This window comes from Trichogramma pretiosum, unplaced genomic scaffold (assembly GCF_000599845.2).
Source record: "Trichogramma pretiosum strain Unisexual culture from Peru unplaced genomic scaffold, Tpre_2.0 scaffold124, whole genome shotgun sequence".
Lineage (NCBI taxonomy): Eukaryota > Metazoa > Arthropoda > Insecta > Hymenoptera > Trichogrammatidae > Trichogramma > Trichogramma pretiosum.
Window position 1 is genome coordinate 211,798 of NW_019640803.1, and position 24,095 is coordinate 235,892.

At 38.4% G+C, this 24,095-nt stretch overlaps 3 protein-coding genes across 3 annotated transcripts; 1 reads left to right on the forward strand and 2 right to left on the reverse strand.

The window, feature by feature from the left end:
• The first annotated feature begins 962 nt into the window (after positions 1 to 962).
• On the forward strand, positions 963 to 2,895 carry LOC106651789 (zinc finger protein 582-like). Its single transcript, XM_014370456.1, has 4 exons — positions 963 to 1,149; positions 1,220 to 1,325; positions 1,396 to 2,128; positions 2,774 to 2,895. The coding sequence occupies exons 1-4, from the start codon at positions 1,118 to 1,120 to the stop codon at positions 2,893 to 2,895; spliced, it is 993 nt and encodes a 330-aa protein (XP_014225942.1). The 5' UTR covers positions 963 to 1,117.
• Positions 2,896 to 5,190: 2,295 nt separating this feature from the next.
• On the reverse strand, positions 5,191 to 13,415 carry LOC106651790. The gene is given in 3 exon segments (XM_023459610.1): positions 5,191 to 5,274; positions 5,404 to 6,336; positions 13,092 to 13,415. Coding segments are annotated over 3 exon segments (1,341 nt in total).
• Positions 13,416 to 19,133: 5,718 nt separating this feature from the next.
• LOC106651836 (isocitrate dehydrogenase [NADP] cytoplasmic) lies at positions 19,134 to 23,333 on the reverse strand. Its single transcript, XM_014370512.2, has 2 exons — positions 22,477 to 23,333; positions 19,134 to 20,779 (listed from the first exon to the last, which is right to left on the reverse strand). Exons 1-2 carry the CDS (start codon positions 22,783 to 22,785, stop codon positions 19,568 to 19,570), a joined length of 1,521 nt encoding a protein of 506 aa, XP_014225998.1. The 5' UTR covers positions 22,786 to 23,333; the 3' UTR covers positions 19,134 to 19,567.
• Positions 23,334 to 24,095: the final 762 nt, after the last annotated feature.

Sequence of the window (24,095 nt, forward strand, 5' to 3'; positions counted from 1 at the left end):
TTGATAGTTTGTAAAAGCTCTAAGAGTTTTTTTTGTAATAAATAAAAGTCCGCACGGAACTTGATTACATTTTGACATTTAATGGTTGCCAATAGAAATAACTCGAGTTATTCAAGGCTGAGTGGGGCATTTTTTTTAATTTATAATCTGTAATTGTAATTAAATTTAATGAATATAATAAGTTGTTTTCATTGTCAAACATTGAATCGTGTTTTGATTGTAACCTTTTAAAACGTAATTAATGCAAATCATATGATTTATTAAAATATCTATTCAGTAGTTATTTCACTAACTGACTCTCCAACGACTTCTTGAACTTCATTTTAAGTATCACACATATAATATCATTGTTTTCTGAAGTGATGTGATTCTATAATACTTTCTTTATTTGCTTAAATATTTTTCCGCATACATATCGCATGTATGTGTATCCAAATTGTGCGTCTGGATGAACGACATTTTGTTAAAATAGTAGTTTAGTCAGTCGCCGAGAAGGGTAGAATGTAGGAATTTAAATAAATGATCTCTTGCGTCAATCGTACAGTTAAAAACAATGAACGTCTTTATTGGTAATTATAGTTAAAATTAAACGAATAAAAACAAAGACTACAATCCGACTCGCTCGTTACGCAGTGCGAGGCTGTCGCTATCGCGACCGATCGACGGACAATAACAATCGTGTCGCGCGCGAACTTATATATACGTAAATTTACGCGCGAAACTCTCGTTGACGGTTACAATTCTCAAACTAAACGTACAATTATGAAATATATCTAACAATTTTCATTACAATTGCTGCGTATTTTTAGGGATACTCGAGTGTTTCTTACGTTTCGCAGCAAATTAGTGCGTATGGCTTGTCGATGGTAGAAGGGGAAACATCGCCAGAGAGACATCCCAATCACGGGATCTACTCACTAATATACCAGTAGTTCAGTCGCTAGAGCTAAATTGGCCTTTAGTAAGCAAGTGTTTACAAATAACATCATCAGGAGAGTATAGGTATCCTATCTGAAGTTAAATTACAATACAGTGTTGGCTACTCGAGGAGTTTAACCTCAAATATTTTCTCAGTGCTGATCGCAAAAACTCCCAGTAATTTCATCTAATTAATCTAATGATAAAAAAAAGCAGAATGGACATAAATAGGTATAACTTTTTTTGTTCATGACGTTATAACTATTTGGCGATCGCTTCATCCAACTTCATTATTTTCTAGGGTGAAAAATGAGCCGATTGGTATTTTGCCGAGTGCAGATGACGATTATAATTTCGATTTGGTGAACTCTAGCGAAGACAAAAACTTTGAAACATTCACATATACAGTGAGCTCAATAATTTAAATTACTTTATGTTTTTTTACTATCAAAAACTATTACACGATTTTAATTTTAGGCCAGTCACACGTATCAGGATATGAAGATCCAGGAAAATACAGATGAAAAAAAAACCGTAGATTTTGAGTGCAAAAATGTTAAAGTGGTACCGACATCGCTATCGACAGTAATCTTCAAATCTGAGCATCAAAATTGTCAACCCGTCGTAAAAATAGAAAACCAAAACCGAACAAATTATTTGAATGAAAGTATATTTATTGATTTCGAGTGCAAAGATGTTAAAATTGAAGCAAAGTCATTATCGACAACCATCTGCCAAACTGAAGATCAAAGTTATCCATCAATTGTGAAAATAAAAAACCAAATTGACATCAATTGCTTGAATAATACAGATTCGTTAATTTTAATGGATACGAAACATGAAAGAAGAGAAACATATAAGAGTAAAACTCACGGCGATTTATTAAGATGCCAAAACAAACTTAAAAATTATGCTGATAAAATACAAGATCGTAGCAAACTTTTGAAATGTGAGATTTGTCATAAATCATTTGAACAAGAGGTTATTCTCGAATCTCACACGAATGCAGTTCATATTCGTATAAAACCTTTCGAATGTGTCATTTGTCAAAAATCATTTCGATACCGGGAGTACCTCAAAAAACACATAAAAGTAGTACACGATCGCAGCAAAACCGTCGAGTGTCAGTTTTGTCACAAATCATTTTCAGGCAACGGTAATCTCAATAAACACATAAACGCAGTACATGAATGTAAAAAACCTTTTGAGTGTGAGATTTGTCTCAAATCATTCGGAAACCGAGACAACCTCAAAAGGCACATTAATACTGTGCATGATCGCATCAAAGCCTTCGAATGTAGGACTTGTCATAGTTCATTCGGTCGCAAGGATCATCTCAAACTACATATAAATACAGTACATGATCGTATCAAACCCTTTGAATGTGATATTTGTCACAAATCATTTGGACAAAAAAGTGACCTCAAACGTCACGTTAATATAGTACATAACCGTTGTAAAGCCTTTGCATGTGAGATTTGTCACAAATCATATGGATACAAAGGAGACCTCAATAAACACATAAATATAGTACATAATCAAATCAAATCGTTCGATCGTGTGACATTTGCCGTAAATCATTTGGACAAAAAAGTAAACTTGAAAGGCACATGAGTACAGTACATGATCGGAGTACACTTTCCGAGTGTGAGGTTTGTCACAAATCATTTGGACAAAAAGGTAAACTGAAAATTCACGTGAATGCTGTACACAATCAAATCAAATCCTTCGATTATCAGTTTTGTCAGGAGTCATTTGGATACAAAAGTAACCTCAATGCTCACATAAATGTAATACCATAATCAAATCAAACCATTCGAGTATAAGGTTTGTCACGAATCATTTGGACAAAAAGGTAAACTGAAAATTCACGTGAATGCTGTACACAATCAAATCAAATCCTTCGATTATCAGTTTTGTCAGGAGTCATTTGGATACAAAAGTAACCTCAATGCTCACATAAATGTAATACCATAATCAAATCAAACCATTCGAGTATAAGGTTTGTCACGAATCATGTAAATAAACTTAAAATTCATTTCGACAAAAGCATCACCTTCAAGTAAATGGAGTACTGTACATAATCGAAGAAATCCCTAAGAGAAGATTTCGAACGCATTAAAGTCTCTTGTAAAAATATGAATTTGCAACGCATAATTTTAGAATGTTATTCGAATAAATATCTATCAATTCTTCATTGAATAATAAAGTATTTCAAATTGTTATTAATTTTGTTGTAATTTGACGAATTTTCTACCTAAATTTCTCACTTTGAGAAAAATATAAACTGTATTTCATAAGTAACCATCTTCTAATTGGTATATCAGTACTAACTATTACTCTTATTACTCAATTATTAATTTAATTACTCATTACAGAATCATTCTTAAAGTCGCAACTGCATTGCGTAAACTGACTTCTGCACAGGAAAAGAATGAAATGGTCGACAAAAAACTATGTAATTAGTAAAAATTCAACTTATCCAATGCAAAGTATACCGCGTATCCAACGATTTAACGACACAATTACCAGATAAACGCTTGGTACCAATAAATTACATACATCATATCAATTCATAAATGTACATCGCTCCTAGTGTACATCACACATTTTCAGTGGTCTAAGATAACATATTTTAGAAATTCATGGCTGAAAAAAGTGTGTATTAAGGACATTTCGACAAAGTTAGACCAGAAAGAGCAAACTTCGAGATTCGGTAATTGAGATCACTTGTAAACCACAAAAAAATATTTTTAGAAAATAACATAAAAAATCAGAAAAATAAAAAAATTGCTTTAATACTAATCGAATAAATAAGTTTCTCAGTCTTCATCTTCATCACAATCGACAATGAATGCAAACAATTGATCGTCCCGTTTTCGAAATGATGCTCTACACACGAGATATACACACACAAAAAAAGAAGCGAAGAAAAAAATTGGCGAATTTTCATCGATTAGATTGCGTGTCACGTTCGATTATACGGCGAGTAAGCTGCGGGTGAAAAAAAAAGTTTACTGCTACAAGGTGAAAAAAGTAAATACTGCAATTGCAGCGCTGGTAACTTCTAATAAGAAGATCGAAATCATTTTTAAAGGTCCGTATCTCTGTTTCTTTCTTTTTTTTCCCCCTATCTCTGCTAAAAGGCTCTATATTACACGCTTTGGTATATACCAGCGAAATCGCCAAGCCGAGAGTACATTCCCCCTAGGAAATCGAGTGAAATAAGAAAAGTTATGACAACGAGTGTTACCGGGGCTGTAATACGCTGCGGTAGCGCTTTTTAAGGTCGCGCCGCAGCGAACTCGAATATACACATACACGGGGCAGGCAATCATCGTGGAAGGATCGAGCAAAAAAAAAAGCGAACGAATCGAGACGGGCGCGTACGTGCGCAGTTGGTATAAAAGCGAGCAAAACGAAAATTGAAGGTGTGTATAATGTGATACGGCGCGCATTGTAAAAGTTACGAAATAGCAGCGAGAGAGAGAGCGAAACGCGCCACAACTGCAGCAGCTGCTGCTGATGCCGATTGTCAAATTAAGTGGCCTGACAGTTACAGAAAAGGACTCGCTGCTCGGCAAGGTCAAATTTATTGATGGATTGTAGGATGTGCGTTGCGGAAAATTATAAGTCATATCAAAGTTATAATGGATTATTGCAAAAATCCTCTGCGAGCAGATGATGAAATTCGCTTATTTCTTCTTATTCAACGATTCTTTTGATAAAACTTTATTACTATTACTTTTTGTGTTCACGTTTTTAGCATGAAGGTGTAAATTGAAAAATTTCGTGGACAAGGATGGGGAAAAATAATAAAAGCGATCGTTTCATTTAAAAACTTGTACTTTAATCGTTTCGCACTTAAAAATTAATATCCTTTTATTTTTCACTTTCGATCGGCGATAAAAAAACAGTTGCCACTTATAAAGCACACATGCTGTAAATACATGAAGTAATTAAACAAGCTTCACACGAATTACATATTGAAAAAAGACATAAAAAAGGTAGCGATAATATAAATAATAATGATAATTATAACGACGATGAACGAGGTGAAATTCGACGTGTGTGTGTAGATATCGGTGCTTACTTATTTGTGCGTACGTAATGAATAATGCAGCCCATGATCCCGATCATCGCATGGGAATAATGATATGTATACGTGGCCATGATGTAGTACGTTGCATCAGCTCCGCGGGAGATTCGAAGGACGGCGATGCTCACTCGAAATACTGTGTACTTTGATGATTATTATGATTTTTTGTTAATTTAGGCACTCTCGACGGTGATGGCATCGTCGGACACGGCCGCGGGAGCTCCCGGTGCAGCCGGGGCCGGGGCTGGTCTCGCGGGCTCGGCGGCGATGGGTCCGGCGGGCAGCGGCTGAGAAGGCGGTGCTCCCACGGCCGTGACCGTACCGATGCCGAAGGCCGGCTGCGGCGCGGCGCCGATGAAGTGATGCTGCTGCTGTATCAGCTGTGCGGGCTGCGCGGGCTGAAGGGCCAAGGCCGGCGCGGCGTAGGCGGCGTACTGCAGCGCGGGATACAGCGGCGTGTGTATCTCCTCGATGATCTTGCTGTCCTTGTGCACCTGGAAGCGGTTCTGGGACGACCTGGAGATGGGCGCCTGCTCGATGATGGGAGCCGCCGCGTGAACCAGAGGAGCTGCTGGGGCTGCGTGGACTATCGGTGCTACAGCGGCGGGTGCGGCGTGAACGAGAGCTGGAGCTGGAGCTGCAGCGGCGTAGAGGGTCGGACGCTGCTGATTGAACTCGTTGTAGATCTTGGCGCTGCTCGGTGGCAGAGGCAGGGCCGGTGCCGCGGCGTAAGCCAGGGGCAGCGGCTCGGCCGCGGCCAGGATGCCGCGCTTCTTACGGTAGAGCAGGGCCGCGGGGGCGTGCAGAGCCACCGGTGCAGCCGCCTGATAGATCGGCGTGTGTATCTCCGTACGCTGGATCAGTCTGGCGTCGTTGTGGATCTGGAAGCGATTCTGGCTCGAGCTCGCGGCGGGCAGAGCGGCGAAGGTGGCGGGCTGATAGAGGATTCCTCGCTTCTTGCGCGCCTGCGGGATGTTGGTGCCTGTGGCGCGGAAGCCCGCCTCGTCGGCGATGTAGCTGACGCTCTGCAGCTGGCCGTTGGCGTCGACGTAGCTGTAGGTGCCGGTGGTGGTGCCGTCCAGCGCCCGGTACTCGGTCTTGGCCGAGGGCCCACCGGAGTAGCTGAAGCCGTACTCGCCGGTGGCGGTGTTCTGCGACTGCGTGAACTGCTGGAGCGGCTCGGCTTGTGCAAGCAGCTCGCCGGCTTGGCACGAGGCCACGAGCAGCACGGGAACCAATGCCTATAGGGATGCAATAGGGAAATTGATGATCGTTGATAGAAGAGGCAGATCGGTAAATGAAAGAAAAAATTTCGAGTACTTACGATCAGCATCATTTTGTGTGTTGTTTTTACGCGTGTATCCGAGCGAGAGTGAGAAAGAGAGCGAGGGAGGTGTACGCACAGCAGCTCTTGATGGCTGAAGGAATTTTCTGCTATTGAGTCCAAGTGCCGGGCGTCATTTGACTTTTATAGTCCACAAACGGAGGACGAGCAGTGCGCAGCCCTCCAACGGTGTGCGTGTGTATATGTGTGTGCGTGTGCGCGCAGTGCAGTGCAACCAGGAACCAGGCCCATAATATAATGCATATTATAATGTGCATGCGCAATATATATACAGTACGACGAACGAGAAGGGAGAGACAGAGAAAGAGAGAGACGAGCGAAGGACGAACGACGAATATTCCGCTCACTTTTTTTTTTGATCCTACAACTCCTTTTCTCTCTCTCGTTCGCGATGTTTCCCTTCTGTGTGTATGTGCCTTATTATACATCGTCCAATGCAGCAGCAGCAGCAGCAATCGTTTTGCTGATGCTACCTTTAATGCATCTCTACAGTACTTGATATTGAAGCTTCTTTTTTCGTCTTTTTTTCGATCACGTGCTGCTGCTCGCCTTCGCGAGGTACTCTTCCGTCCGTGAAAATACCCTTTCTTTCGCCAATCCTTTATCTCCTCGGCGAGCTTATATTTTTCCTTTTTTGGGTATGTGTGTGTGTGTGAGTACGCTTCGTCCCTCGAATCCTTGGCATTTATAATATATGTTATACAGCGTTAATTCCGCTTTTATTGAATGAAAAAGCGAAGCATATAGGAGATGAAAAAAAAAAATCATCAATTGACATTACTGCGCCGTGATAATGTCGTAATGAATGGTTTTAACTGTAAACGAGAACAATCCCCAATTGAATATCCGAGAGCACCGTAATAAATGCTTATTTCATCTACGTAAATGGCTTAAAATAAAATATTTTTCGAGGCAACGCGCGACCGATATAATATACACACGTAATTTATCGATATCTCGGCTTCCGTATAGGGCACACATAATCATATCTGGAGCGATCTATAAATGTGTGTGTGTGTGTAATGTCATCGTGTGCGGTGTATCTCCAATATTTACCAAGATACTATCTTGGTACATTCATATGTTTCATAGATATATGCTCGATATACATACACGTAGATATTTTTTTTTTTGAATCGATAGAAATTTTAATATAAAGTTCGAACTAATCAACGATCAAAGGATTTCAAATTTTATGTTGGAAAAAATGTTAATTACGTAATTTTCTAAACTGTCAATCTGAAAAGGGCCACTAGAATTGACAGAACAACGTATAATATCCAAAAGTACATTTTTTTAATATATATGAAACTTCGATCAAAATTCAATTTTTAAATTCGATTTAAAAACATGATCGTTAATATTTGCAGCTCGAAGTTAATGCAACATACGACAAAGTTATTACCAAGTACGGTTACTATCATTAGAGAACATAGAGCATGGACTATTTTCTACTACGACTTATATACAATTAATATACGAAATATATACAATTAATTTGACTTTATCATTTGCAAATTTTCAGATTTAAAGGTACTCGCCATCTAGTGGTAAATATTTAAAATAATATTATCGTATTCGAGTGTTAGAAAACTTTTGTACATTTTTTTGAAAAGATTTATTGTCCTTTTCAGGTCATATAAAATTCGATTAATATTTTTAACATAATTGTAATAGAAAATTAGCCAAAAACAAGCCAATTAAACGTGATGAATTTTTAACATTTTTAATGGATTTTTTTGGTTAATAGGCCGTTAATAATATTAAGCATTTCAACCAATGTTTTGTTGATCGGAAAGTATTCAAATCATAGACTCGGAGTAAAAAGACTAGGTCATAACTACTCAGGTAAAAGCGTGCGAATGGCTTGATCGTCAACAATTTGTAATATTATTCTCAACAAGGAAAAAAAGATGTATACGTATCTCTGGATATGGACACATCAGTTTATATGGCTATTCGCGAAACTGAAAAAATTTTCCCTCATGACCTTGTTTGTATCTTGTACGACAAGTTGCGGTAATTAAATTCATACGTATCGACTAGAGACGATGCTTGTTCGAACATGAAAATACAACTTGTCGCACTCTTTATTTTTGTTTTTTTTTTCTTGACTTCCTGCTCCAATTACAACACTAATTTGCAAAGAGGTTTTCGCAAGGATGAGTGAAATTTCATGATTAATACCATTGGTTATTGGTCCCGGTTTAAAAGGTGGTATAATATTTTCTCGCAATTATTGAAATTGGCCTTTGTGGTAAACTTCTATTGCAACGAACTTACTCTTACTTACTCTTACTTAGAGCGGCTAGGTTACTGTAGCTACAGTGAGATGTTCTTGCTACTTGCAAGAATAAGGATAAGTGATTTTTCTGTGCTCAAACAGGCACTTATATACCCGAAGGCTCCTTCCAAAATCTCAGCTCTTGGCCACGCAGCGAGCTGTGATTTGTCGGAAAGCCATAAAAATTTTGAGGCGGCCGGTAGACGCCGTAGCCGTAACTATCGACGCTCTAACGGTTTATTCATCATTTTAAGCGCTTATAACTAATTACATGTTTTGTTGAAAAATATTTTACAATGATATTATTATTGCGGGTGGCGAGACGATTACATGGATACCTCATAAGCCATATAAATATTTAAGTTTATAAATGGTAAATAAAAGTTTATATTGCATTTATTAATTAAATAAGGTTGGCAGTTATTGCGTCGATTCGTCGGATTGAGAATTTGTTATTTAGGGCCTATGTAATGGTCTCGTCTTTTACATATGGCATTTTATAATTTCTATGAATGATTAAAGTTGTATTTACAAACTTGCATAGTCATGCACGTGGCGAAGTAGTTATCAATATAATTAATTATTTAAAGTTATAATCGCGTCATGACTATCTTAAAAATATTGAAGGAGTATTTTATCTGTGGTTTTAATTATCTATAAAATTTAGTTTAAATATCTACTTGAGTTATTGGTTTTTATCAATAAAAAATATTTTTTTCAACTTTAATTGTAATTAATTATTTACTTGCGAGGTGTTAGTTTATTCATTTTAAACCGTGAGTTTTAGATAGATGGAGTGTGAATAATAGGATTAAAATTATAACAAAAGACATTCATGTCAACAAAATCAGATCGATATATGATAAGTCGGTATCTATGATTGATCTATGGTAATGATTGATGTATGGTAATGAGGATCTATGGTAAATAGAGGCGGATCGGTATGAGTGATTTCTAATTACGCAGCGGGGGATTTTGGTTGAGATTTCTTTTATTTAAACGTGAAATCTTTGGATGTAACAATATATTATACTGTTACATCCCTAAAATAGCGTTGTACATATCAATACCTTCTAGCAGCAAGATACTAGATCACAGAACAGCAAAATTCCAGTTTAATTTATATTTGGCCCAATTACTACTACCTCGCGTAACAATTTTTACGTACGCCCTACAAAGTTCGCCTTTAAGACATAATTGGGAATTTTTTGTGTAATCCTAACAAAGCCTTTCATCTCCAGGGCACAGATCTAACTTTAACATTAATTTCAACTTTTTCATGTCCTAATCACCTTTTCGAACAATAAATCATTTAGCTCAATTGGAAGTTTTCAAAAAGGGAGCGAATTTGAGCTGAAATTAACATAGTTGTGTAAAAGTATTGTTTACAAACAGTGGCAGTTTAAGGAATACGCCAATCACAGCAATTTTAAAATGAATGCTAAAATTTTTTGTTATAAATGAGTATAAGAATCTCTAAATTCGATGTTTTTTATATGAAATTGATGTTGTCTGTAGGAAGTTTGTTTAGAAGTACTTTTTTAAGAAGGTCGAAAAATTTCTCGAAAGAATCGTCATCAAGTTATAATTTTAAATTGTTTCAAATATTGTAAGAATAATGTATAAACAGATAAGCCGTTAGCCTAATTATAAACAATTTCAACATATAGTCTCCCGATACACTGATCGTGTTTGTAGTAAAAACAAATTAGTTTAAATGTTGTCTTTTCCGATGAAACAAGCCATATTACCAAAAGATAAATTTTACTCAGAAATAAACGGAAAGCTCGTTTAATTTGGTCAACAAAATGAATAAAAGTACGGAGATATCAGAGGAAGTTGCCTTAATGGATAATAATTCAAGTGAAAATGACATTGTTGTTCCAGACGACAAAAAATACATTTGTGATATTTGTTGGGACGCATTTACACAAGAATCAAGCTTAATAATACACCGAGACACAATTCACAATGAACAAAAAAATTACGCGTGCAACAAGTGCGAAAAGAAATTTGAGTTCCGAAGTCATTTGAGTAGACACCAAATATCAGAACACAAAAGCCGCAATATTTTTGCATGTGATAGGTGCGAAAAGACATTTGTGAAAAAATCGAGTTTGTTTACGCACCAAAAATTAGTACATAAGGATCGCAAGGATTTCACGTGCAACAAGTGCGAGAAAAAGTTTGAAAATAAATCGACTTTACTGAAACACAAAAAAATATTCCACGAAGTTTTCAAAGATTACTTATGTGAAAGGTGCGCCAAGAGATTTGGAAATAGACGCGATTTGCTCCTACACATAAAAACAGTCCATAAAGATTGCAAAGATTTCACTTGCGACAAGTGTGAACAGAAATTTACGCAAAAGAAGAATTTGCTCTACCATCAAAAGACAGTTCACGAAGGTCGAAAAGATTACGCGTGTGACAAGTGCGAGAAGAAATTTGGACACAAATCGTTCTTGCTTTCGCACCAAAGGATAACACACGAGGGTCGAAAAGATTACGAATGTGTCAGATGCGAATTGAAATTTGGAAGAAAATCAGATTTGTTGAGGCACCAAAAGACTGTACACGAAGGTCAGAAGAATTTCGTTTGCGACAGGTGTGGGAAGAAATTTGGACTAAAAAAAGATTTGTTTAGGCACCAACACACAGTACATGAGAGTCGAAAAGATTACGTATGCGACCAGTGCGAGAAGAAGTTTGGACATAAATCGCATTTGCTGAACCACCAAAGGATTGTACATGAGGGTCGCAAAGATTACGTATGTGACAAGTGCGAGAAAAAATTTGGGCAAAAAGTGCATTTGCTCTTTCATGAAAAGACAGTTCACGAAGGTCAAAGAGATTACGGATGCAATAACTGCGCTACGAAATTTACACGGAAATCGAGTTTACTTTTGCACCAGAAGACAGTTCACGAAGGTCAGAAGAATTTCGTTTGCAACAGGTGTGGGAAGAAATTTGGACTAAAAAAAGATTTGTTTAGGCACCAACACACAGTACATGAAGGTCGCAAAGATTTCACATGCAACTATTGCGGAAAAAAATTCGGACATAAATGTAATTTGCTCGTTCACCAAAGGACAGTACACGAAGGTCGCAGGGATTTTGCATGAGGTAATGCGATAAGAAATTTGGAACAAAATCAGATCAGAGCAATTTACTGAGACACCTAAAAACAGGTGTGAAAAGAAATTTGGACAAAAAGCCAACTTGATCAGGCACCAAAATTTAGTATACGACGGTCGCAAAGATTAAGCATGTGATGAATGTGAGAAAAAATTTGGAGATTAAAGCGATTTGAAAAGGCACGGAAAGACAGCTGTCCATGTCAGTCGCAAAGACTACGCATGTGAGAAATGCTAAAAAAAATTGGACTAAAAGTGTATTTGCTAAAAACACCAAAAAACAGTTCATGAAAAATGTAAAAATTATGCACGCCACAATTGCGAGAAAAATGATGATGGACAATTGTAAATATATGATGGAGACTCATACTCATGTTTTTCTAAAATTTCAATAAAAATTGTGCTGAAATGATTGAGCCTTATTTGTAATTGTAAGGGCTTGTTCCCAATTCACCTAAATTCAGTGAAAGAGTTCGCAGATCACAAGGTGAAGTTATATTACTGCATGATATAACCGATAGTATGATTTTTCCTAATCAGGAAGAAAAATTTTGGTCGTTATCTGAAAATAAAAAAAAACTACAGCTATATATTAAAAACTATAGTTTGATTCATGGAAAAAATATATGGCCTAACGCCGAGTCGATTTTTAGTGTTTTGCAACAGAAAAATTTCATATCAACGTATAACTCGAGAGCTAATTCTCATTAGAAATGTTGCAAAATTTTAGTATAGAAGAAGCTGGCGTAAAAATAATGCTTCACATAGCTCAATCTAGTAAATATGAAAGGAATGGAAAGGTTCTCATATTAACGACTGACACAGATGTACATGTAGTTATTTTAGCGATCAATTTTTGGAGAACTTTTCATTCTTTTGGTTTGAAGGTAAATATCAGATTATTCTTTTTAAATCAATCTAATGCAATAATGCACATAATAAAAACATACTTTTGTTTATATCTTTGGCATATACATTAGTTATATTATATTCATGTGACATTTAATATTAACTTTCCCAGGGCTGGCGCGTCCGTTATTGTTTAGTCGAACCGCTCAATTTCTATTTCGCTGTAAAAATACCTAAATGCACTTGAAAAAATTAAAAAACTTATCATTCCAATCGGAAATTTCCTCGGCTTGTCGATGGTGGGGTCAGATTTCTGAAAATTTTTCATTTTTCCCGAAAAAATCGTCGGGAAACCTTTAAAGCCGAATCTCTCGAAAAATTCATTTTTAAAATTATTTTAAGTAGTCTGTATCGAAAGAGTAAAAAATGTCCCATCAATTTAGATATTTCTTCAAAAACTTGCATTGCTGAATCACAAAAATGCTTAAATTTCATGCTGCGACTCATGATAGGATCTTGACTTATGGCTTCACCGATAGAGTTTTGGAGAGATGTGATGATTGATATAATGTTACGTGCACCAAAGTCATCGGGACAGTTTTGCGCTTCTGATGCATCAGTGCTTTCATTTTCGTTTTGTATAGAATCAACAAGCTGTTCAAGTTCATGCCCTTCTAAATTTTCTTCTTCTTTTGAGACCAACTGCAAAATTTCAGTTTCAGTAGCATCTTGAAATCCTTGCCCGTCAACCTCTTTTGCAACAGCAACTATCTCTTGCGCCATTTCAGGTGGAGTTTGAACGGGCTCTATGTTGTTAACGAAATCGGAAAGAATTTGATTAAATATAACCAAATACAATGTTTTGTTTACGTAATAGTACGTTCAAAGTGGTGGTAATTTTAGCGAAGGCAAAAATATAGACTTGTTGCTCTGTCACGTCTTTTTAACTATCTCATGTTGAACGAATTCATGAATTCGTTATTTGCTAAGAAGGATGTTAAAAATTTCAACTCATATATGAAGGTGTACGAAATTAAGAAAAGTTTATTTTCCTTAAACTAACACGATATCCCAGTATTCTACTTCACTTTGAGGACAAGATTTTTCTAGATTCATTAGGTCTGCGGGAAAAGTAGTTAAAATTCAAATATCAGGACATGCTTTCGACAAATTTTTACATTTGCAAAGTGGAAATCTAAAGTGCACACCAATTCAGGTAACTACATTAAACATAAAGGCCGTATATTATATACGGTTACGATGTGTCAAATTCTCAAGATGTGATATTTTCTATGAATCCTGAAAATTTTGAGCAAAACCATTTTTGCGATATTTGATCAGTTTAATGATCAACTCTTTGTTCTGAATTAATTTTTTAATTGAAAAATAAAGACGATAATTCGCTACGGCGGTGTCATGCATACATTTATACATTTCGACTATTATCATTATTTAAATAATCGAGGGTATTGAATTTTTCTCAAAATTTCAATCCCGCTCAACTGCCACAACATATAAATTTCTTTCTGTAAATTTTCTTTGTCGGTAGTAAAATTTTAATACCAATTATGATTGAATCATTTCCATATGCTCTCTCACGTTTGCGTACGCACAGAGTGCACAATAAGGCACGACTGAAATTTCTTAGCCAATAAAAGTATTAATATTTTTTTTTATCTTTTTAAATTAAGAAAATCGTCAATGAAGATGTCAAACTACGATGCACCCTCAAATAATTTGAAATGAAATATATTAGACTCCAATTTATTGAAATAGTTATCCATAAGACCGGTTGAGGGCGTGCGAAAGAGATCTTGAAATCATTTATTTTGTTTCAATAATTTTTTCTTCGTCTTTCACCATAACCATAAAAAAATAACAAAATAAAAAAATGTCCAATCTAAGCGAGAGGAAAATCATGGATTTGAGAAATCTGGTGAAAAAATATCCAGAAATCTGGGATGTAACTAATATCCGCTATGGGAATAAAGCTCTGAAAGAACACATATGGCTGGATATCAGTAGAAAGCTGAATGAAGATGGTGAGTTATGTTTATACATATTTTCTTAAGAAAATATTGCTTAAGGAAATATTACTTTAGATTTCCACTTTGCAAATGTAAAAATTTGTCGAAAGCATGTCCTGATATTTGAATTTTAACTACTTTTCCCGCAGACCTAATGAATCTTGTCCTCAAAGTGAAGTAGAATACTGGGATATCGTGTTAGTTTAAGGAAAATAAACTTTTCTTAATTTCGTACACCTTCATATATGAGTTGAAATTTTTTACATCCTTCTTAGCAAATAACGAATTCATGAATTCGTTCAACATGAGATAGTTAAAAAGACGTGACAGAGCAACATGTCTATATTTTTGCCTTCGCTAAAATTACCACCACTTTGAACGTACTATAAATAAAAACAAAAAATTGCATGTTCGACGTGAATTTATCAAAAAACCGCGTTATTTTGGAACAAATTTCCGCGTAAAATGGACAAAGCCGCATTTAAAAAACCGCGTTATCGTGAAACCGCGTATATCGGATCCGCGTAAAACGGGGATCGCCTGTACTCATGTTGACAATGTCTCGACGAAAACGTTCAACAGATTTCGTAGACAACTCATCATCTAAGTATCCATCAAAAATAATTAACGAACGAGGCTTATATTTATCTACCACGTATGACACATACTTTTTTATAATATTTCCAATTACTTCTTTGTCAAGCCATTTGACATGGTAGGTACAATAAATATTCTCCATCGATTACGCATGTCACAGAACTAGTGTCAATGTTTTCGGTGCCTATAAAATTGGTATAAAATAAGGGCTTATCATTTTTGCGTATGCCATTTTCATCGAATAGAGCCAACGGGATTAGCGAGAATTCATAAGCTAGATACTTTTTCATATCACCTTACTCTTGAATACTTACTGAAATTCTCTGAAATATCAAAAGCGTTGATATGCTAACTTGATAATTGCTGAAAATCTTTTTCGTCCTTTGTTACTCTACTGCTTCTGTTATCAACGTGCAGCCTAGAAGTGGAGAAATTCACATGACAAAATATCTCCATTTGATTGCACACCTCCATAACAGCAATTGTCGGTAAAATCCATTTATAATCGTAGATCCAAGATCAGGATACGAATATTCATATGCGCGCCTGAAACGACTGCAACACGACTAATTTTTGTCTAGCCTCTATCGTTCTAAAGCGATATTAACTTATCGATAATTTATGGTAATGTTTCAATTATTTACATTAAAAACTATGAAAACACATTCTCTGATCACGCTTTACTTCGACCATCCACCTCGATTTTCCTTTTATCGAAAGAATTTTGCTCTGTTATCATAATATCGGAGTAGAATTATATACTGACAGACTTTTTGTTTCAAATTAAAAAGTATGCATTGTAAGTCTTTTGCTCTGTTGGAGAAAAAGTCCTTGAATAAAACTTACTTTTCAACTCAGGAAAAATAAAGCAATTCGTACCTGTCTTTGAACCGACGAAAATTACATCAGCACAGAACCCATCTAACTTTTTTTTGCATTTTCAGATATTTAGCCTTCCGGTTACCCGATGAGCTGCCATCGTGGATCAATGTGTTCGGTGTTGGGGCGGCGAGAAACGAGAAGGAGCTTAAATACTATTCGAAGCCCAATAGCCAAGCTATGCAGTTAGAAATAGAAAGGAGAATGGAGCACATTAGAAGAGTATTGGAAAAAAGGGAAATGGCTAAGAGAAAAATGGAGGAAAAGAAAAAAGAAGCGAAGAAGGAAAGAGACCTTGTACAAGTTCCTCGAGTCATCGAACAGGACAGGCGAAAAGGCTTCAATTGCAATCATAGCATCCGCCAAGAGATTGATCTCGTACAACGAGATCCGACTTGCATGCGAGTAAAGGTATTATTCCAGCGAGATAATAATACTTGCTGCTAGTGTCAAGGTCGCAATGCTGCACGATTATCTTTGAACTGTAAAGTCGAGATATATGTCCAGTGTGGGATTTTTTTCCCGGAGACAGTTAGATGTTGTCCACGGCATCTGGATACATCTTGCCACCATTGCTGGCTGATCTCCGCTCTTTTAAACGCGCCTACAATCCTCCAGGCCAATACGTGATACGCTTCATGGAAAAAATGAGAGTAAAAACATTAACCACGTATGTGATCTGGCAGATCATCATGCCTGTGTATTGACAAGCTTAACTAAACAGCAGTTCGGCGATATGCATGTGCTGTGTGACCGTGTCCCAGACAGGCGCGTAGTAATAAAGCGAGATTTATTAATTTTTTTGACAAAAATGTGTCAAAGATTGTCAGACGAGTTTCTCACTGCGATCTTTCAGCTGTCAAGTCGTCAATATACGTCTCCAGTTATCGAAGAAGTAAGAGAGGCGCGAGAATGAAAAGATTCGTTCCAAATAATATTGGACTTGGAGCTATCACAAGAGAGCAGTACATTGAGAGGCACGTGACTGACTTCGCCAATCGATTATATAATCCAACTCCAGAAAATCGCGTGGCAATATTCTACATTGACGGGACATACACTTACTGCTTCAATAGTAAAAATTTTAGGAGTTTGTGACAAACATACTGTCGACACAAAAGACAACATCTTGTGAAGCGAGCTCCAGTTGTCGCTCCGGACGGATATATATTAGATATTCAAAGGCCATATTTTTCAGATGCGCATAACAACGATGCTTCAATGATCAGTCATGAGCTTGAAAACAACCAACGTAAAAATGTTAACACGAATAGCACAAATTCAAAAATTTCATGAAAACTCAATTATTTTTCCACCATTTTACAGCAATCGTGAAAAAATACTTCCAGGTTCTAGTGAAAAAGACGATATAGTCAAACTGATATAGTAACCACAGCAAAAAAATAACACCCGTTTCAATAAGAGAAGTCACTTATACTTCTATCCTGAAAAGTGGATTACCACTTGAGGGTACGAATTTCTTAGGATACGCCACCTAGCGGTCAATCTGGAAGCCTGCAATACTTGCCACGCTCTCGGGGGTTCGTTTCGGCGTAGAGCCAGCAGACGAATAGTCCGTGTGCACCGTTGTGAGTCTGAAGGTAGGTGAAACGGCCCGCGAGCGGACTATTGATACATACGTTTATCATGGTACGAAAATAGCTTACGCAGCGAGAATCGGTACTCAGAATGTATCGGTAACATTGTCAGGGAGCATAAATCACGAGGGTAAATGTGAAAAACAAAATGAAAATACGTTGATATGTATGTTACGCTTAATTATGTAGTCGTAACTGTCTTCATTGAAACATAATTCAAAAATCGATCTAGAAACAGTTAAATTACAGTCGTCAACAAGCGCAGTATATCTGGCCTATCCGCACATTGATCACTAATTACCAAAATAAGTAAGTTTGGAATGAATGAATATTCCGTAATTTACGATCAGTTCATCGATTAAATCCAAATCCTCAAGAAGTTAAAGTAATGTATTCACGCTAGACTGAAGATTATAGCTCCACACTGATGAAAAAGTTAGACAAATCATCTGTTAAAAAAAAGATAAATATCTGCAAAAAACATCGATACGGTCGCATACGTAAACGCTGAGTTCTCGATTGTCTTTTCATAATATCTCGTATATTGAGTAAATTAGTTCCCGAATGTTAAAGAAAAGTGTCGAAATAATTAATTGACCGTCATAATATCGGAGCAGGGGGTGGGTGGTTGATGACGCCTGCGGCTGTTGCTTACTCAGTCACAGAAACACTTTAATACCGATCAGTTTGCTTAAGAAATTAATTCATGTTGAGCTAAAAAAATTACTACTTTATCTCAGTAAAAGAAATTAAATTCATAAGTACGAGAGGTACACGTACGCATTATTATAGATGAAATAAAAAAGCCCTAAGAGTAATGCCCATTTCTAGCTTTCTAATTCAATTATTGCTCTATAAGTGTATATATTAATTCTTTACTGTCGTGAAATCTAAAATCGTGAAAAATCCTGAGAGAATTTTCATAATCGTATGATTGGTTGATATATTCTGACATAATGTCATATTTTTGCAAGCACATTGAACTTGCGTACGGGCAGCACGTATTTTAACGCGATTGGTTTATTACTTGAAACTGATCACGGTTAAAAGTATCCTCGAAATAATTCGATCGTATACCGACTAAGCGGGAACATTGATACACTTTGATACAAATTATCTTCATCGCTTTGTTAATAAGATTAATTGACTCGTTTCATCAATTCGTCTCTTTATACATCGCGAGCGACGCGCGTATTATCGGTAGCGCCGCCGCCTGCAGCAGCGGATGAAACAAAACGAAACGTGAGGCGCTATCTCTATATTAATTTCGAAATGTTTGGCTTGCATGTGTAAAAAGAGAAGAAAATAACGGATTCCCCGGCACAAGCGCCAGGCGAACTCGAACAAACGAATCGATTAAATGAAAAATATTGTAAAGCAATGTAAAATGAAACTTCGCAGATTTAAAATAAAATAAAACTGTATTAATAATTTTGAAATCACTGATACAATTACAATTAAAAAATATACATTAATTTTCTTATAACATGTATCGCACAAACGGGCAAAACACTTGTGCTTTTCATAAAAGTATAAATCTACAATAATTATGCAAAAAATTCGCACACGAACATAAATGCATCAATAAGTCTTAATATACAATTATTTGATCATCCACGATGCCATTATTATCATAATTAAACATTTATATCTCCGTACATATAATAACGACGACATAATAGGCTCTTTTCTCGATAAAAAATAATTCACCATCCACCTCATTGAATGAGCACGATGTATTTGTGTGTGTGTGTGTGTACGTGCGTATGCCCACAATAAATCAATACTTGGCACGCATTACAACGACCGATTCGTGATTCTCGCGGCTAATCAGTCACTCTTTCAGGCTCTTCTCGAGATTCTCGGCGAGCTTGTCGAGGAACTCGAAGGTGTTGAGATAGTCGGACCGCTTGAGGTCCTCCTGCTTCTTCATGCACAGGGCGAGATCCTTGGTCATGAAGCCGGACTCGATGGTGCTCACGCAGACCTTCTCGAGGGTCTGGGCGAATCTCTTCAGGGGCTCGTTGTCGTCCAGCTTGGCGCGGTGCAGCAGTCCCTGGGTCCAGGCGAAGATCGAGGCGATCGGATTGGTCGAGGTCTCCTTGCCCTGCTGGTGCATGCGATAGTGGCGGGTGACGGTGCCGTGGGCGGCCTCGGCCTCGACGGTGCGGCCGTCCGGGCAGACCAGCACCGAGGTCATGAGGCCGAGCGAGCCGTAGCCCTGGGCGACGGTGTCGGACTGCACGTCGCCGTCGTAGTTCTTGCAGGCCCAGACGTAGCCGCCCGAGGACTTCATGCAGTAGGCGACCATGTCGTCGATCAGCCGGTGCTCGTACCAGAGATCGTCGGCCTCGAACTTGGCCTTGTACTCGGCGTCGTAGATCTCCTGGAAGATGTTCTTGAAGCGGCCGTCGTACTGCTTCAGGATGGTGTTCTTCGTGGACAGATAGAGCGGATACTTGCGGTTCAGGGCGTACTGGAAGCTGCTGTGGGCGAAGGCGCGTATGCTCTCGTCCGTGTTGAACTGGGCCTGGGCCACACCGGCACCGGTGAACTGGTGCACCTCGTGCTGGATCTTCTCGCCGTTGGCGCCGGTCCAGCTGATCTCGAGCTTGCCGGGTCCGGGCACGAGGAAGTCCGTGGCCTTGTACTGATCGCCGTAGGCGTGACGGCCGATGATGATGGGTTTCTCCCAGCCGGGCACGAGTCTCGGGATGTTCTTGCAGATGATGGCCTCGCGGAACACGGTGCCGCCCAGGATGTTGCGTATCGTGCCGTTGGGGCTCTTCCACATCTTCTTGAGCTTGAACTCCTCGACGCGCTTCTCGTCGGGCGTGATGGTGGCGCACTTGATGCCGACGTTGTAGCGCTTGATGGCCTCGGCGCACTCGACGGTGACGCGATCGTCGGTGGCGTCGCGATTCTCCATGCCCAAGTCGTACGTGTGCAGCTCGACGTCGAGATAGGGGAAGATCAGCTTCTGCTTTATCAGGTCCCAGATGATGCGGGTCATCTCGTCGCCGAGGACGTCCACCACGGGTCCGGTCTATGAGAAAAAAAACATGTTTGTGAGTACAAGAGGCACCATTGTGAGTGTGTGTATCATTTTTCAAAACAGATGAATACACCGCTGTATATACCGAGATAACGACTGATAAAAGAAATAGAGAGATGCGTTATTTACCAAAATGCTAATTTTAAATTCAAGGGGAACGAAAGATTACTATACTAACTGTATACATCATAGCACAACGTTTTATCGACTAATTTACGAGAATAAACAGTGAAGAAATTCCTTCTACATCGCTTAAACGTGATGTATACATGCACCACGCGTTGCACTTGTAACTCGGTGTTGTAATAATCGATAAAAAAAAAAAGAGGGAAAACAACTCGATAATTGCCGCATGCAATTCTCTCTCTCGTTCGTTATGCACGCGCGTGTTGCGATCAAGCATACCGCATTACGATAGAATATTAGTTGGAGAGAAAGGATTTCCATATTACATTATATTATTAGCAGAATACGAGGAAAGAGCGCGAAAAAATTGCGCAAATAATTCATCTCGTATATTGATTTATTTATTTATCTATCCTTGACGATTAAATAGCGTGCGAATCTCTGAAAATCTGCAGACCTCGCGCACTCGAGAGATAAGGAAACGACAAAAAAAAAGTTTAATTAACCGCAGTCATCGTCGTCGTCGTCATCGTCATCATCATCATCATCGATTGCTGTCGCGAGCAGTGACCCGACAAAAAGGCACGTCGAGAGATATCGAAATTGTTATCATCATCATTATTATTGTGACTACTTTTTTTTTTTACCTATACGAGCATGAGTATGTCACTTGACTCGTCTCGCATATGTATATAGGCATGAGAAGTGTGTCTGCATATTATATTGACGATTTTCTGCAATCTCATCCAGTCTGAATGTTTAAACACACAAACCACTGCCGCCGCCGGCTGTATAATTTTTTGTCATTAAAGTTCAATGTAAAATCGGTGAGTGTGTGCGGTTGGCTGGCCTCGCGCGTGCCTCCGACAAAATGTTAATATGTATAAATGGCTTATTTTCCATTCGCGCGCGTCTATACGGGCCTACGTGTAACTATGTGTTTTTTTTCTTGAACGTGTGCATAACTTATAGTGTAGAAACGGTAGAAAAAATCGATCTTTCCCGGCGTTGTACACACGTTGGTACGTGTATCGATTGGAAGTGACACGACTCCCTTTCGCGACCATATTATATCGTACGATTGTGTCAATGAACTTGAAAGCACTTTTATACTCGGGAGCCATGGGTACATTCGTGTGTAAGTATTACCGTTATACTTATACGTACAGAACCAGACGGGCAGAAGAGAAGAAGCAAAAAAAAAAAAAAAATTAATACGCGTTGAAACGAGCCTCTCGCTCCCGAATCCGAGAAGTAGGGGCCCTGTGCCAAAAAGTGTTCACCTTTCCTTTTTTCGTGTTATTATTATTTTCAAAGTATGACGCGACGAGACACACCTCCGCTAGCTCCGAAAGCAATGCCTATGTAGATATAAGTGTACACAATGAAGTATCGAAATTCTTGACCGGCTACATAAATACACACAACACACGCCCCGACGATTTAAAGCTCCCTCGTATATAATAATAGATAGACAGGCTAGACGACATTTTTAAAGGGACGAATGGACTAGACGTCAATATAATAGGATATACACAATAATACAAACAGGGTAAGCTTACCTTAATCTTGGCCATTGCAGCTGCGCTCGTGGCTAAGTGTCTACTGTGCAGGTATGAAAAATTCGCCGCCGGCAGTCCGGAGGAGACTAAATTCGCTGAAACGAGTCGACTACTACTGCGACCACTGCTCGCGAAGAGAATATTGCCAGCTGTCTGGCGTGTATTAAGGCACTGCTTTGATTTCGGCTGCTGCTGTTGTTGATAACGGGACAGAGCAGTCGCGAATGTGCGCTTGTAAAGCTGTTGAAGAGGCGACGACGACGAGGCTTGTAGTGCCGGCAAAGACGCGGCCAGCATTGGCGCTGCCATCGTTGTGTTTTTGACTATATATACAGGCTACTGTACACTATTGCGTGCGTGTATGCGTGTGCGGCGGGGCGCGAGACGCAAACGATTACAGAAGAACACGCACACACAGAGTCACTGGAGGGGAGCTGTATTTTTTCTCTTGTATATGTTTGACAGACGCGCACACAGACAGACACACGCGCGACGGAGAATGGCAATTTCGTAAGATTCGTCCGAGATTCACTGCGACTGTCCGCGAGAGGATCGGAGTCGACACTGTACCGCTCGAGTATATAGCTTTAAAAAAAAAAATAAAACGAGAGATCCAAGTCCGGACACCGACACTTCACCGTTACGAAGCTCGATTTTTTTGTCCTTCTCTTTTCGAAAATGAGAGCAAAAAAACAACTCAAAAAACACGCTCGTTACACCGCGACTCCGTATGAAATAGCTATAGATAGTCTATTTTCGCCGGAACGTGGCAAGGTGTGCGCGTGACTTTTTTAACGTAGCAGACGAATTCGCGCGACGCAGCGAGAGGCACAGTAGTAAAGTGGAGGAGTGCAGCAGCTGCTGGCGGTCGCGGATGAGAACTGCGAGTCAAGGAAACCGATTGTATCTTACGAGGCGCGCGGAAATTTTCGAAGTACATAATAGCTGAGCGAGAATCATTGGTCGAGTATAAAAAAAACAACATCTAAGCGAGATAAAGCCACGAGCGGGGCCGTATACTCTTTTTTTCTTTCTTTCTTTATTTTATCAAATCGAAATATAGAACGAGATTATATATTCGTGTATAATAAACGAACTCCGCTGGCGATGCTATTCAGAGCTTGATACGCTATGTATAAATCGATGAAACTCCGACACATCGATCGTTATGACTGATAAGTAGATACGCCCGATACTGGGGCTGATGTAATTGGTACATTTACAAATTAATGAAATTCGAAATGTTACCTCGGGACAGTTCGACATCTGTCGAAATAATATGGATTTGATCCGTGGTTGTTTCTTATCTAGTTTGCTTATTCAACGAAGTTATTGTGGTTGTTGGTGAAAAATATACGAACTCTATTGCAATTGTAAAAATGAAAAAAGACGCTTTATTGCAGAATTAGTGAATTTCGAATAAAAAATTTCTTCTACCCCATCACTTCTTTCTTTTTCTCTCCCTCTTTCGTTGCTACATAGAATTTTCAAAGCATTACAATACAAATGTGTTTTTAAAAAAATTACATTTGATGCAATAATTGTATAAATATATTAAGGTATAATTGTACAGTCCAATACTTTTAGAGTTAAAAAATTTTCCTGCTTTTTTTTTGCTT

Excerpts from the sequence above, each read along its gene's own strand:
- LOC106651836 (XM_014370512.2), bottom strand. The coding sequence starts at position 22,785 with ATGGCAGCGCCAATGCTGGCCGCGTCTTTGCCGGCACTACAAGCCTCG. Across the intron at positions 20,780-22,476 it reads CTGCAATGGCCAAGATTAAG|ACCGGACCCGTGGTGGACGT; the intron begins GTAAGCTTACCC and ends TTTTTCTCATAG.
- LOC106651789 (XM_014370456.1), top strand. The coding sequence starts at position 1,118 with ATGATAAAAAAAAGCAGAATGGACATAAATAG. Across the intron at positions 1,150-1,219 it reads AGCAGAATGGACATAAATAG|GGTGAAAAATGAGCCGATTG; the intron begins GTATAACTTTTT and ends ATTATTTTCTAG. Across the intron at positions 2,129-2,773 it reads ATGTAAAAAACCTTTTGAGT|GTAAACTGAAAATTCACGTG; the intron begins GTGAGATTTGTC and ends TTGGACAAAAAG.